The following is a 16,879-nucleotide window of genomic DNA, read 5'->3' as shown; positions in this document are numbered from 1 at the left end:
TGGTAAGTGTACATGTCAGGAAATGGAGTTTTGGGTGGAAACAGATGCAGTGAAATTTCATTCAAGAGATGAGAATATTTTCTGAGCTGTAAAAAACAAGTAAGTTATTCCCCACTAAAAAATCCTACATTTAAACAATATGATGAAACAAAACTTCAGGTGATTATTTAATACTCTAAATAATCAAGAAATCTGACTTTGAAGGTGTTAAAGGATTGTAGAAACTGACAATGAAATTAATATTTACATATCACTCACATGAATCAAAGACTAATTTTCAGATTTAATTAGGACAATAGTAATCATTTAATCCTGGAAGCCGCAGAGTGTGCAGATACTTGTGATGTAAAACTTGGTTCTAAGCAGCACTACATCTAGGTTTAGGGCAGGACCTGTGTTTCTCACAGAGACAGTGGCCATTAGTGATGAGGCTGCTTTCCCTCTAGATCTGTGGGAGCCCAGCATTGTGTGGAACATGAGGCTGTAATTATGAGTCACACACTTCCCTCATCGGGTACAAATGCATCTTATCTTATTTATTCTGGATTAGTAACATTCTAATGAAGCTGCAGCATCAGGATGACTTTCCCAGTTTTCAGTGCAGGATATTGAGGCAATCCAGAGTTTTGCTCCTGGCAGACAATGATGCCACCACAGAGCTACACCTGCATCCTACCTTTCCTTTGTAACTTAAATTACTACAACGTATTTCCTAGTCTTCTGGTGATACTCCCTGAATGTGTTTGATTTTAATGTCTTTTCAAAACCTTGATATGTTGTAAATTTTTGATTTGATCAAGGAAAAGCAAACACAAGCTTTTAATTTTAATTAATTCGTAATTAAAATTCTTCTGTGTGTATGTGTGGTACTGTTAAGGCACATGTGAGATTTGAGGTGAGTTCAAAATGTGTTTGTGAATTGGTGTGAGAGAAAGAGAGTATGTGAGAGTCTGTGTTGGGAGGGTGATTGTATGTGTGTGTTACAGAGTATTTTTGTGTGCAAGTGTATAAATGTTTATGTGTATGTGACAGTCTGATCATGTGTGTGTGTTTGCGTATGTATGTGCTTATGAGTGTGTGTCTGTTTATGTGCATTAGTGTGTGTATGTGTGTGTGTGTGTGTGTGTGTGTGTGTGTGTGTGTGTTATGGTTTTGTGTGGAGTAACAGGAGAGTCTTGACTGTCTTTCCTCAGACTTTTATTTTAATTTTAATTTTTTGAAATACGTGTAACTCTCTGAATGTCATAGGCTGACTTGACAGGGAGCTCCAAAGTCACACCTGTTCTGCCTCCCCAGGCCTTGGATGACTCTGTGCCACCACATAATTTTTTATTAGTTGTGCAGATGGAACTAAGGCTCTCACATGTATAAGGCAAAGTCATCAGCACCAGAGCTATCTCTTTAACCTGGTAATTTTTATTCCACACTGTTATATTGAATGTTATTTCCCTGCAAAATAAGTGAGATTCAGTGTAATAGAGTTCAAGATTTCATTTTATAGATATTAGTGTGTGGTGCCTCAGAAACATGTTTGATGACAAGATAAATATTGACTCTGTCCTGCCCTCATCAAACAAATGTGACCACAGACAGTTTCTGTTTGACTGGACTATTATTTGAGCACGGGATTTTAATATAATGCCAGAAACTTTGCATACAATTGTCAGATATGAAAAAAGCTAAACATCAACTGTATGCTTGAGAATGTGGCTGTCACTACCTTGTGGGGCACAGATATATGTGAATGTATAAGCAGTCCACAAATGTTCATATTTCTTAAGTTTTCTCACTGTCACAACCCTTTTGGAACCTGGGGATTCATTTCCTAAGCTTTCCCTCCAGTCTTATCTCAGCAATAAAGACAATGCCATTGTCTACCCCCAAAGAGTTGCCAAAATTACATAAATTACCCAATGAACAGGTTTGTGCAGTAATTTCTAGTTGCAACTATGTTTGCAGTTTTAATTTAACTCCAGAAAGTCTCTGAACTCAACAAAATCTTTAGTAAGTACTCATCAGCAAGAATATGTTTTTAGTTGTTGTGACAAATGTGGTCATACTGTGTGTTCTTGTAAATGATCCTATGTCTCTAAAAGCAAATATTAACCAATGGAAACATAAAGAATGACTCCATATATAGTCACCAGGGATGGTCCACATGTCTCATAGTGTCAATGAAGATCCCGACAGTTGTTACTCTTCCCATTATCTCTTCCACTCTACACTGTAGAATGGTTGAGTTATTCCACTTGACTCTCAACTGGAGGGTTCTTTCCACTTCGCCATGTATTTCAAGATGATACCAAGCCATTGACTCCTCCCTTGACTACTCATATATTGGAGTACTTTTCTGTGACTGTGAACATTCATGTCTGTCCTCACAAGTCTACACTATCCTCTCATCAGAGTGTCCAGACATGTTCTCCAGGTGGGTAAAACTAAGAAGCTCCCAAACATACTGAGTTTTTAAATGTACTTGGTACAACTTTGTACTTTGGTGAATATCCTTCCTAGTTTGATTTCATTATCAAACATCATAAAATTTATAAAGGACAGTAAGTGAACGAGTGTCTTCATGCATCAAGGCCAGCTGCGGTATGCAGGGAGGTGAGAATAAAATTTCAATTCAGGTTTACTTCATAATCTTTGGGTAGTGTGAGGCCAGGTGGTTTATTTTGAGTGTGTTTCAATACAATATGATTCAGAAAGACATTTCCTTATGAACTGAAATGCCTTATGCACAAGGAAGCTTAATTAGATTAAAACTCAACTCAGGATACATGCTATTTCCTCCAAGAATATCGGTTATGGAGAAATTCTACCCATATTAGCTTAAGGGCCTAAGGAAGATTCTGGTTTGGTGTCAGTCATAAAGGTAGCATAGAGGTCATTTGCGCTATTTGGCACCTCTTGGTGCTTGTTGTGGGAGCTTGGAGAAGCCTCTGGCTATACAGATAATTTAAGTGTCATTTAGACTATTAGGCATCTCTGGTCTTGATTGTAAGAGGTTGACCAGGTCTGGCTCAATAGATAATGTAGATTATGAGGTTATTAATCACTTCCAATCCCCAGCTTTCTGGAAGGAAAGAACAAGTTTTACACCTTTTCATCTTTTCCATTAAAAAAGACAGTCCTGCAAACTTAACATTCTTGGTTTCTCTGGAGATGTGTCCATTCAAGGGCTTTGTGCTACCAACAAATTAGTATAACAAAGGCTCTGGGTAGCATTCTAATGAGCATCATAATGAACTCACAATTTTCATCACATGTACATCCATGGATCTTTCATGGTTATGTCATGATATGTGCCTGTGGTTATATGATATATGTCCAGAAGAGACTCCCATTTCATACCAATCACATCTCAACAACCCTTCCAACAGTTCTTATTGTTTTTTATGATGGGTGGTATTCTAGCAACATTAACAAAAGAAACCCACCAAAATACACATAGAACATGTAAATGGCCTTCTCATTGGAAATCACAAATGAAACTCAATATAGACCAATAAAACAAAAAAAAAATTGGTGTAGGACAAACCCAGGAATCAAGAAGCTTCTTTGGATATTTGCTGAAAGTTTCAGACCAGCATACATTATACAGTGAAACACTAAAGTCGTCCACAAAAAAGTAGATATATGAAATTGTCATTTATCCTTGTGCAATCCAAAACTGTGTCACTGATAATAGGGTAATGCTGTATTACTGGGTGATTTAGGATAATGCATAGAAGAGTTTATATCTATGTTACCCTTTAGATAAAAGATAACTGCTGAAATGTGTTGTGCTTTGCCTAATTGTGCTCAAAATGTAAAAGCTCCTATTTTTTCTATTTTATTTCTATTTCACTGCACATGGGTTTTGTGAATTCCTTTATCTTTCACTTACACTGCTGCAGAGAACATCACTATGTGAGTATCAGCTGAAACTGAGCACTCTTAAAGAAACTGTGGGAGAATCAAAAATTAGATGTTAACTTTTATGAATTGATTAGAAATGTTCAATGAAAAGCCATAGATTGTCATGTAAATTTTTATTATTTTTCAGTAACATACAGATTTCCAGATTCCAAAACATTGGCTAAAATGCGATCACTGTTTCCATTCTGTAAGATACCTGCTTATGCGAATATTGACAAGAAACTACTGATTCCTATTTTATATTTCTTCTATGGCATCATGATCCAGACATTAGATCCAAAGAAAGCTATAACATTCTTACCCTATTTATTCTTTAATGATTGTGTTCACTTGAATACATCAGCATTCCTACAAAGAGTTATTATTTTTGCAAAGCTAAATTTTACTAAATACAATGACTTGGTGCGTTGCAAATACTAGCTATGCAATCTTAAGCAAAAGTAATACTGGCACACCCATATCATTGCTATAGAAATTTCAATTAATAATTTTGTTTCACCAGGTGATTTTTTCCATAATTCATAGAATTAAGAGGTGCTAAATGACAGAATGAACCTCGAGGATTTGGCAATAGGAATAGTGTTCTTACTTCAGAGCACAGTTGGAATTCTGGGAAATTTCTCTCTTCTTTCCTACTACCTCATCCATTACTACATTCAACAGACATTAAGGACAAAGAATTTGATTCTTACACACCTGTTCACAGCCAACTCCTTGATCATTGTTTCTAAAGGAGTGATAACGACAATACAGGTTTTTGGTGTGAGATGGCTTATCAGTGATTTTGGCTGCAAACTTCTTTTGTATATTCAAAGACTTGGCAGAAACATGTCCATTGGCACCACCTGTCTCTTGACTATTTTTCAGGCCATCACCATCAGCCCTAGTGACTCCTGTTTGAAGGATCTGAAAGTCAAAGCTCCAAAGTACATTGGACTCTCCATTTTCCTCTGCTGGGTCTTGTTCATGGCTATTAATATGATTTTCCCTCTGTATCTTTCTATCAAAGGGAACAGCAAAAACCTGACACGCAAAAGAGATTTGAAATATTGCTCCACTATAGGTCTTAATGAATTCACAGGCTCATTGTATATAGCTTTCTGTGTAATCCCTGAAGTTTTGCTTTCTGTGATCATTGCCTGGACTGGTGGATTCATGGTTGTCATTCTCTACAGGCACAAGCAACGGGTTCAACACATCCATAGCACTCATGTTTCCATCAGTGCATCCCCTGAGTCCAGAGCCACCCAAAGCATCCTGGTCCTGGTGTTCACTTTTCTAGGCTTTTATGCCCTCTCCTCCATCTTACAGGGTTGGAATGCTCTTGTTTATAATAATGGGTGGTTGCTAATGAACATCACAGCCATCATTTCTATGTGCTTTCCCACAATAGGTCCCTTTATTGTGAATCATAACTCCTTTGTATATAAATTTCTCTTTTTCTGCATGAGAAATCAAAATATCCCATAATTGTATCATAGGTACAAGGATTTGATAGCTTTTTTATACAGTATCTAATTAATTATTCATTAACCTCCTTCAAAATTAAACATATAAATTAATGCATAATCCACTTGTCATTCCACGGTAAATTGTAATATGTGTTTGGGCTTCATCTTGTTTATTCTGGTACCTGTGCAATCATATCAGAAGTGAATGAAACCTATTCACTTCTCATGGATAAACTGTGCTCAATTGATATAAATCATAAGCTCTGTTGCTTGAGCAAATTAAATGAGTTAGAACTCAGTCACACAATGTAAATTTCCAGAAATTGAGTGACAGAGTAATATATGCATTACAGACTTTTGTCAGAGCAAGTGCAGTGTTGTATATTGGTACAAGCTGATACCAATAAATTTAATTGAATATCTGGCATGTTATTACCTATAAACAGTTTCCTCTGTCTACTCACTTCATTGTAATTGTGTCAGAAAGATCATTGTAAGACAGCATATCAATCTCTGGATTTAAGGAAAAACATTTTTAGTAATAAAGAAAATAAAGTTCACATCTCTTCACAAGTCAAGGGTTATTTTTCTCAGACATTATCTTTATATGATTGTTTTTCTCCTGGAGTTCAGTGGTAAATATCCTCTACTGCATGTGTCCACTTTACCCTCTTCACAGTTTACAATGGGAAATTGTAAGGAAAAGGAACAATTCTCTTCAGAATTGTTTTTACTGTGAGCTCTTCCACAAATAGTCAATGCTTCTCTTTCGCTTATAAGAATTTTATGGATTTCAGTCAAGTTGTGTTAAAGGTTTAAAAAAAATATCAACTGTTCAATAAGTATGAAAAATAATGACAGCTGTGATTCCAAATAACATGATTCAATAAATCCTCAGTCTACTAGATATTGGGACTTATTTCTTTCTTGGTGATAGTCATTGTATATCTTTGGAGTGAGTCTCTCCTTAATACAATCAGTTAATTTGTACCATAGTGCAGAATATTTCGATTATCACAATAGTTGTGATACTGTAAAAAGAAAGAAAGAAATGGTTTGGTTCTTTAAATCAAATCCTATTGACTTCCAACACCTCAAGGATATGAAGATGCAATGATAAAAGAAAGACAGTCAGTGTTTAATATAGACAATGTTTATAGTTGTTTTTTTGAGTAGAATATATTTGTTTAAAAATGGAGTCTCTTCTAAGTGATAATAAAACATCTATTTAAAAAATGAAGCCAAATATAAAAGTAGTCAATCAGATCTCTAAGGGATGTAATTTTTGATTATTTTATGGGGTAGAAAAATTTCATAGACCCTCATCTTCAGGACAAACATATCCAAAAATCATAATAGCTCAGTGAGGCCAAGGATAGTAGAACCTTGTATATACTACAATTTTTACTATTCCCACATAGTACCTATAAGACATTATGTAAACTAGATATGTGTGATTAAAGCACATGCAATTGGTAACAAAACAGAAGGATGAAAATGACCTAACAACATGAATGTTCTGTAACTATCAATTATGTCTAGAATGTTCCATGCAGAAGGAGATATCACAAGTAACTTACCACATTTCCTACATGACTGTAATATGGTCTGAGTGATATGCACTGGCATATGCTGCCAGGATCCAGGTTTAGAACCTGGGTAGGGATCCAGAACTTTCTCCAGCTGAGGAGCCAATGGAAGCCACAGCCAGTAGTTAGCTCTGCTGTGTTAAGAGCCTTCTCACCCCAACTTCTCTGTGGTGTCATAGAAAGCAATCTCTTTTCAGTTAAAGATCAGTCCTAATAGTCCTTCAGGGACTAGGAATGACCATAAAGTCCCTCAAGGTATATATCCAGATACATTTTTCTAATTCCACAGGTAGCTTGGTTAAAACAATTCTCTTTTTCTCTATTTGCCCTAACCAGAATGTACTTTGTGTAAATATTTCTATTAACAGGGTGTGGCAGTTTGATTAAGAATGGGTCCCATGGGCTCATATATTTGAATGCTTCCTCAACATAGGTGGTACAATTTGAAAGAATTAGAATGATCTGGAGCCATGGCCTTATTGGAGGAAATGTTTCACTGGGTTGGGTTTTATCTTTTAAAATCCATGCCCAGCCCAGGCTGTCTTTCTGCTTGTAGATCAGGATTCAGGTCTCACCTGCTTACCCAGCTTCATGCCTACAACTTTTCATGCCATCTATCATGATGATTATGGTCTAAGCCTCTGAAACTGTAAGCCAGCCTCTAACTACATGCTTTCATTTGTAAGAGTTGCATTAGTTATGGAACCTTTTAACAGAAATGGAACACTGACTAAGACACTGGTTCTTTTGAAGAGTCATTTATAACTACACAATTGGGTGTTGATAGTAGTGACACAGGGTAGCTCTGAACAGTCAGAATGAGAAGGTGGCTCAGAGAAAAAGGAAAAAGTAGGCTTTGGGTGATGTGCAGTGTCTGAACCATTATGTAGGAGTTTGCAAGGCAAAAGAGAAAATGCTATAAAGAGAAGAAGCTTATTACATGTATCCAAGAATTCAACATGTTTTAGGTTAAAATGGGCAATGAAGTGAATGGAAAGGTACCAAAAGCTATAAAAACTCTAATGTAGGGAGGCACATCCACAAAAGGAATAATTCCTCTCATCCCAATCCCAGTCATTTTGGCAAAATGGTTAAAAAGTCAGTTAAAGCATGGGTTAAATTCCAAGGTATGAAGAATGGGAAACTAGAAATGTAGAGGCATATATGAAGAATTGACTATGCTTAGGGTTTAGAGGAATAGTTGAACACTGGTAAATGATGGTTTATGTTATTGAGAGATGTGTATGGTAAGCAACTGTAGTGAATAGTTTTGCTTCAACTAACCTAAGGTCCTAGGGAACTTGAATGTTTAAGAGTTTTTGGCTATTATCCTCTTCTATTTATCTTGATCAGGATCTGCCGCTGATACAGAATCCTTGTCAGTGGGGAGGGATGTTGCTGTGATATCCTAGATGTTTTGAATACTTTACAGACATCTTAAAAAGACCACTGCCAAGATGATTGATAGGATAGCTACAAAATTTTCCCATAATAGGCCTTGCTCTATCACAACTGCTCGTTCATGGAGCAATGACAAAAACTTCCCTTCATCCATAACTTCCCTTTAAAACAATGCTGTTGCTGTTCCTCTAGTCTTTACCTCAGGTGTTTAAATGTTGTCATACCTGTCCCCTGCTACAGTCTCTGTATTAGTGATTTTCTGTTACTGTAATAATAAAGCATGATCAAGGCCACCTACCACAGAAGCATTAAATATGGTTATGACTTCAAACTCCATGATAGTGTAGTGAAAAATGAGCTAGGAGATCACATCGTGATCTACAACCCCAAGACAGACAGAAACAAAGAGACATTTGTAACTGGAGAGTTTCTGTCTGGGTCCCACCAAGCATACACAGTCCTGCAGCCTACTTATAAAATAATCACTCAGATGCTTATATTACTTATAAACTGTATGGCTGTGGCAGGCTTCTTGTTATCTAGCTCTTATATCTTAAATTAACCCGTTTCTATAGATCTATACCTTGCCACATGGCTCATGGCTTACTGGTATCTTACATAATGCTTCTCCTTGTGGCGGTTGGCAGCGTCTCTCTGCCTCAGCCTTTGACTTCCCAAAATCCTCCTTTCTCTTTGTCCTGCCTATATTTTCTGCCTGGCTACTGGCCATTCAGCATTTTATTTATCAATCAATCATAGCAACATATTCACAGCATATAGGACCTCCCATAGCAGACATTTGAGCCTCCATAAGTAGAGTTAGTATGCTGTATGTATATATGCATATATGTGAGTTTATGTAATATACACAATAGTAATTAAGGAATAACTGGCTATAAATTTGACATGGGATTTTGGGATCAAAGGATAAGTTGGCTAGGGAATGAGAAGGATGGTAATTGTGTGCATAGAGTACTCATGTGTGAATTCTATAAAAATGAATTAAAAATAATACAACTAAATTTAAAAAAGCCTTAGCACACCTTTAACAAAAAATTATCTCATGCTTCCTTGAAATTCAGAGGAATTAATATTAGAATAAATTTTGAAAAACATTCAAAATGAGGAAAGCAAATGGTACATATAGTAAAGGGGATAAATCATGATCTGTACACAAGAAATATATGAGGAAATTAGGAGAATGGTCTTAGTATCTGTGCATAGAGTAACTGCAGGTAATCACAGATACATTGGGCACAATGGTCTCCCACTATGGAAATGGTCGACCATAATGAAATATTTGGGTGAAACATCATTTGAAATCATGGGTATAGTTGATATAGAAGTTGATATAGTTGATAGTAGAAGATCTACCTCTTTTCTGGGTCTTTGGGGTAGGATGATACACTTTGAATGCAGATTTTTATTCTAGATCTTTTATGTGCCATGACTTCTACTGAAAGACTATAGAAGGACAAGGAAAAAAGGAAGCTTTTGCTCTGTGCCTGTTTGCTCTAGCCTTGCTAGCCAGTCAATTACTTCACTGGCAATAAAGTTTAAATTTTGGAATTTCCATGTATACTGAAGTAGAGCTAAGACATCTAGCCATGAAGTGTGAGCAACAATTGCAACCTTAGAATTTTCATTCTTAGCCAGTCATTGTTACAAGAGCTGGACCATAGCTGGTAAATTATTCCAATAAACCCATTCTCTCTCTGCTCTCTGTCTCTGTCTCTCTGTCTCTGTCTCTGTCTCTCTCTCTCTCTCTCTCTCTCTCTCTCTACACACACACACACACACACACACACACACATACACAAAATAAATATAAAGCTGTTCATTCTAAAATTTCTGTGACTCTGGAGAACCTTTACAAATAGAGGTGACTTGTGATTGGATCCTATGTATTCTTATTACTGGTGGTGGATGTATCAGAAAAGAAAGGTGTATGTAGGACTGTGGATGGTGGAATTACAATTTCTGATTAGCACAAACTCCTTTCATAGCCACGTGAGCATTCTCTTCACATTGATGATCCCAACAAAGTTTGTGGTTGTGTGTGTGTGTGTGTGTGTGTCCTCCATCTATATGTTCTGCTTACCATGAATAGAACAAGCTAAGCATGTTGACTCCAGAACACAAGAGTACCTAGAGCATCCAGACATAGCAGAAACATCTGTAATAGCAGAAGCAATGGCTTAAGAGTTCCTGGAGATTTTCAATGTAGTTGAGAATGTGAAAGTCAAGTGATGACAAACTTCCAAGACACTAATTCAAGATTATTGGAATAGCTCAGCAAAGTCACCAGGTATTAAGAAACGTGGTTTTCTGCAGTAATCTCACCCCCCTTACTGGCCTCTTCCTGTAGTTATGTCATGACTCTGAAAGTTTCCACAGCATTCCAAATAGTATCATGTGCCTGAGGACTCATGTTCTAAACACAAGTTTTCAAATCGTGTTAGTGAAAAAAAAAATATGTATTTTTGAGTCAAGATAAAATGGGATTGAAGAACATGAAAGTAAAGAACAGGATGTAAAAGGAGGACTAGATTAGACATGAAGATGACAAAAGAGTCCAGGAGAAATGAAAGAGATTATGAATCCATGGTGAAGAGAAAGGATAAAGAACAGGATCACACATTATACTCATGGGGATTTGAAAATGCTTAAAATGTAACCACCATTGTTCCCCAACTTTTTAAGATAAGAGAACACAGGAAATTTGTTGAGACAGTTCAATTGGGTGCAAATATAAGGCAGGGGAGTGGGAGATACTGATGGTTCATGGAGTTTTCAAGATTAAAGAGGAAGGGAATCAGGAGTGAGGTCATTTGAATAGAGAAAACCAGGATATCAGAAGAAACATGGCACAATGGAGTGTGTAGCATAGACTAGAAAATCTGAGCTCCAGTAAGGGGTTGTGGGTCATTTGAATTTCTAAGAGTCACCAGATAAAGGGAATAGAACCCTTCTTTCATTTTGAGTTCCACACCATTGTGCATAACATTCTCCGGTGGTCCACTTGTGATATTATCTGGTGTAGTAGTACTAAGGACTCCACCCTAGTCTCTCTTCTGGCACAATTGTTCCAAGTATCCCCAATGGTTTTATATATATATTTTGCTTTCCCCCCAAATCTGCGTGTTGAGGAAAGTACCATAAACTTCTGAGTTTCCTGCTGGAAATGGCCATTTTAAATAAGTTCTATAGAAATAGCATTTGCAACTCCATAGTTAATAGACTGAAATATAAATTCTAAAACAACTTTGTGCTATGTAATTTTCAGTTATCCTCTTATCAGAAACAGTGGTGGGGGAGCAGGACAAACAGAAACTGGAAAACCAGAACACTGTGAATTTTTTTAACATTATTTTTTCAGATTTCAGTATTCAGAGTTTCAGTTTCTTTCTTTGCATCAGATGTTTCTAAAGTGCTTTATAAATGAGTTATTATACTGTTAAAACAGGTGTCATCTCTTAAGCAAAATGTACTAAAGCTTCTTTAATTTTCACCTGCTGTGGGGAACTGACAAAACACCTTCTATGTCCCTGAACACAGGTTCACATAAAGAACCACACACAACCTTTTGTATCTGCTGCCTAGGAATAAGTGACATCCTGACTCCATGCTTAACTTATGGGTGCCTTCTACGCATGTAATGTGACCACCTTCTCATCAGAAATCATTCAAAGGTTAACTCAACCACCTTTGTGGGACTGAGCGACAATTCATCTCACCGTCTCTATCCTGTTTTATCATCCATTCTCTAACAAAAATATTATAGGTTTCCACATAGCTTGTACAAATTGCTTAATATAGCAGCTTGGAAAAGCCATAGGATTCATTCCTGCAGCATAGGGAAGAAATGAGTCCTCAGCATATCTCCAACTTCAATGTGAAGATTCCTTCCTCCCTTCCTCCCTCCCTCCCTCCCTCCCTCCCTTCCTTAATTACTCTTTCTTTCCTTTTTACTTTCTTTTCTTTCCCTTCTTTTTTATTTTTTTTAAGGAGGAAAGTGTTTTTTTGGCTTATATTTTACATCTTTTTTCATCATCAATGGAAGTCAGGGTAGGAACTCAAACTAGGCAGAAACCTGGAGCTGATGAAGTGACCATGGAAGGGTGTGGCTCCTAATGGCTTTTTTCAGCCTATTTTATTTTAGAACTCAGGATCACCAGCTCAGGAAAAGTTCCATCCACAAAGGGCCGTGTCACCAATTAAGAAAATGACCTAAAACGTTGGCCTACAGCTTGATATTATAGAGGTATTTTCTTTTGGTTTTTCTTTTTTTAATACCATGATCCTTTATTGATTCTTTGGGAATTTCACATCATGCACCCCAATCCCTCTTTCCCCCAGTCCCTCCATATCTGCCCTCATCCCTGCATCATTCTTCTCAAGAGTCTCTCCAACTCTATTCATTAAAGCAAAACAAACATAGCTGGGCTGTGGTGGCACACACCTTTAATCCCAGAACTCCAGAGGCAGAGCCAGGCAGATCTCTGTGAGTTCGAGGCCAGCCTGGGCTACAGAGTAAGTTCCAGTAAAGTCACAAAGCTACACAAAGAAACCCTGTGTTAAAAACCAAAACAACAACAACAAAAACAAACAACAAAATAAACATAAAAATAAAAACAAAGAAAAAAACATTGCTCTACTCCTTCTTAACAACACCTCTTTATCCTAGTGGCATTGGCAGTTGCAGCATATCTCACAGTGTACACTTTTATCTAATCAGCCCTGCCCATTGGTCAATAAAATGATTCTCTCAGACAGTGACTTAAAAACAAAAAGCATCTACCTCTGTCTTGTGCCACTACTACTGATGACCTGAGTTTGACTGACAGAAGTGAGAACTGACTCACCTGAAAGTTATATTCTAACCTCCACATGCACACTATGACTCCTGTGTGCAACTACCCTATACACACCAATACCTATTCAATTATTGAAGACTGCAGGGGCTAGGGAGATGCTTCATTCTGTAAAGCACTTGTCATATGTCATAGCAGTTAGCCTCAGCTATCAACTTTAACACAGTCCAGGATTATCTAATTTGTCATTATTAGGGATTACCTAGACTATGATGCCTTGTCAATGTCTCTGAGGCTATTTTAAAATTGCTAATTGATGTGGGAGGACTCAACCCACTCTAGGGGGGAGTGCTATCCCTAGGAACATGGAGCTCTATATAACACTGAGCAAGTTAATAAGCAATATTCCTTGGCTGGCTTCAAGCTCCTGCACTGATCTCCTGCCCTGGCTTCCCTGTAAATGGACTAATGGACTGTAGCCTGTAAACTGAAATAATCCTAGCACACAAACACCAAAAATGGGAAATATTCATGATAAGCAAATTTTAGTGTTTAGTTTTCTTTGTACTAACTAAGCAACTGGAGAATTTAACCCTTTGATTAACTGCCGGTGGTCACTTGACTAACAGTTGACTAATTTTATTAACACTAAGTGACAACCTCCTAGTAACTCACCATGAAGCTTTTGATCACAAAAGATTGACCATTGTAAGTCTTGTGGCTGGTTGTTAAGTAACATGTTGCATAACTAAGGTTTGAAGATTATTGTGGTGTATCTTGGATTCCTTTTATATGCAGGGTTGTGATTGATAGAAGCAAAATTTATGTTTATTAGGTTATGTCTCTTACTGTCAGGTAAGTAGGCTGTTCGCCATCTTTTTGAGGTTAACTTGTTCTTTTTTATTAAGAAACTATAATTTCATTTTACATACCAACCACAGATTCCCTCCTCTTCCCTTCTCCCATGCCTCCAGCCTCTCTCCTATTCCATGCCCCATTCCCTCCTCCTATAAGGTATGATCTCCCTTGGGGAGTCAGAAAATCCTGGTACATTCAATACAGGCAGGTCCAAACAACTCCTCCTGTATCAAAACTGTGAAAGATGTCCAACCATAGGCAGTATGTACAAAGAGCCAGCTCATGTACCAGGGATATATCCTGATCCTACTGCCAGGAGACCCCTTAAGCAAATCAAGCTACACAACTGTCTCATTCTGTTTTAACTGGCTAGCTTTATATCAACCTGATACAAGGTGCAGTTATATGAAAGAAGGTGGCCTCAATTAATAAAATGGCTCCATAATATTCTGTTGCATGAATCTGCCAGATGTTGCACCACTCCTAAATGGTCTTATAATAAAAACCCGGACCCAGATATAAAGGTAAAAGTGGAAAGATCAGAGAAGCCAAAGCCACCAACTCTTACCTCACCAACTAACTCCTCATCATGAATGGGAGAGTTCCCGTCTCCTCCTGCCTTATATTCCTTTCTCTGCCTAGCCATATCACCTCTTGTCTCAACCTTCCTGGTGCTGAGATTAAAGGTGTGTGCCACCACTGCCTGGCTCTGTTTCTCTTTTAGACTGGACTAATCTTGTGTAGCACAGTGTGGCCTTGAATTCACAGATCCAGATGAATCTCTGCCTCTACCTACTGAATTCTAGGATTAAAGGTATGTACCACCACTACCTGACTTCTGTGCCTAATTCTATGACGAGCTCTGTCTTCTGATTTTCAGGCAAGCGTTTTTTAAAATGTAAGCTTCTTTTTTTTTTTTTTTTAAAAAAAAAAAAGATACTTTTTTGTTTATTGTATTTACAGTGTTCTGCCTGCATGTATGTCTGCACTCCAGAAGAGGGAACCAGATCTAATACACATGGTTGTTTGCCACCATATGGTTACTAGGAATTGAACTCAGGGCCTCTGGAAGAACAGCCAGTGCTAACCTCTGAATCATCTCTCCAGTCAGGCAAGCTTTATTACAACCAAAGTATCACCACAAGATTCAGTTGTGGGACATATTCTTACTTAGGGATTGATGGTGAAGAGTGCAGACCATTGAGGGTGGTACCACCCTTGGACTGGTGGTCTGTTTGGCATCCTTACCACAATTTCTAACTATACATTCCTTATCTTCTTCCAAATGTCAACATACAACAAATTCTGTAGATACTCTTTTTCCTAAGGAATACTCTGCTGGGCATATAGATTTTCAACTTGCTGTAACTATTACCTGTGGTATCACAGCAGAGGTGAATGCAACAGTTCATTCTATCATGGGTAGTGCTGGGTTGTAGAAATCTTAATTTGCTATTGCTTGAGGAAAATTGAATGAGTTATGCTTCAATTCTTAAGCATCAGATTCCAAAGAGTGAGGAAACATGTAATATACACATTGGGGAACTTTTCTGGAGGCAAACAGAGTGAAGAATAGTGGTAGACATTTTGGGAGAAAACTTTATAAAATAATTCAATATGTACTCTTATTATTTTATAGAGATTCTCTGTATTTATTATAATTATATAACCAAAATCTTTAGAATGTTTCAATATCCATTTCTGAGTAAGAAATAAAATTTTCTTGCAGTTCAAAGAAATAAAGTTGACATTTTAACCTAAGATGACATTTGCAACAATTTTGTGAGCCTTTTTGTTATACTGGCTTCTCCTGGACATCCTCCATGAAGTGAATACTCAACTCTATGGAGCTGCCACCAGGATAGGCAATGTTGAGTTAGGAACAGTTGCCATCAGAGTTGGTGCTGCCTCGTTTTCCTTGAGTAATGAACATCTTTGTTTCTCCTGTAAATATTTTATACTTCAAGCCAATGTGTGATAATGATTTGCAGAATAATCTAAAATTTTCTTTGAGTTGAAAAATAACTATGGTTGTTATGCAAAAGTGGATTCATTGATAAATTCTTAGTTCTCTGGCAAGTAGGGGTCAAGACTCTCTAGGTATCATTCTGTTTAGGTCTTTATACTAGGCTGGCTTCTTGAGAGAACAAATTAGTCTATATTACAGTGCAGAACATTTCAGTTTCTCTGAGAGTTGGTATACTGATAGATTGAATGACTTGATTAGTGGCATAAAATTCTTTGAAACATTAGAATATAAAGGATGTAATTTTTATTGTAAAAGAAAATGTCCTGGTATTAAATCTTGGTCAGCCTTTGGTGTTTTACATATAGAATATATATTTTATAAAGACTATTTTCTACATGATGATGAAACAAATATGAAAATCAGAAACCCACAAATGAATAAAGTGACCAATTTAGTCCCAAAGGTTTAGAATCTGTGATCTTGTACAGAGGGCAGGATTTCAGAAGACCCTTACCATCCAGGGGGAATATGACTACATTGGATTCATGAAACCAACGATGCAGAGAGACCTTGCATATATTATGCCCTTGTCTATGAACATGTTAGTACCAATGAGATAGTTTAAAATCTAGGCATGTAGGAGATTAACCAGTGACAGACTATGAGGTTGATAATGGGATACCAAAATAATACTTATATAAGTGTAAATTTTATCTATAATTTTCTATTCTGAAAGAGCTAGCCACAGGTAACTGGCATGATTCCCTAGATGACTGTGATGTGCTCTTTTTCATTTATTTATTTATTTATTTATTTATTTATTTACTTACTTACTTACTTACTTACTTATTTACTTATGTATTTATTATGTATGCA

At 37.0% G+C, this 16,879-nt stretch overlaps 1 protein-coding gene across 1 annotated transcript; it reads left to right on the top strand.

The window, feature by feature from the left end:
- The first annotated feature begins 4,470 nt into the window (after positions 1–4,470).
- On the top strand, positions 4,471–5,391 carry LOC114686098 (vomeronasal type-1 receptor 4-like). The gene has a single exon (XM_028860730.1). The coding sequence runs from the start codon at positions 4,471–4,473 to the stop codon at positions 5,389–5,391; it is 921 nt and encodes a 306-aa protein (XP_028716563.1).
- Positions 5,392–16,879: the final 11,488 nt, after the last annotated feature.

The sequence above is a fragment of the Peromyscus leucopus genome, chromosome 1 (assembly GCF_004664715.2).
Source record: "Peromyscus leucopus breed LL Stock chromosome 1, UCI_PerLeu_2.1, whole genome shotgun sequence".
Classification (NCBI taxonomy): Eukaryota; Metazoa; Chordata; class Mammalia; order Rodentia; family Cricetidae; genus Peromyscus; species Peromyscus leucopus.
The sequence above is the reverse complement of the archived record's forward strand: the minus strand, read 5'-3'. Positions and strand labels throughout refer to the sequence as shown.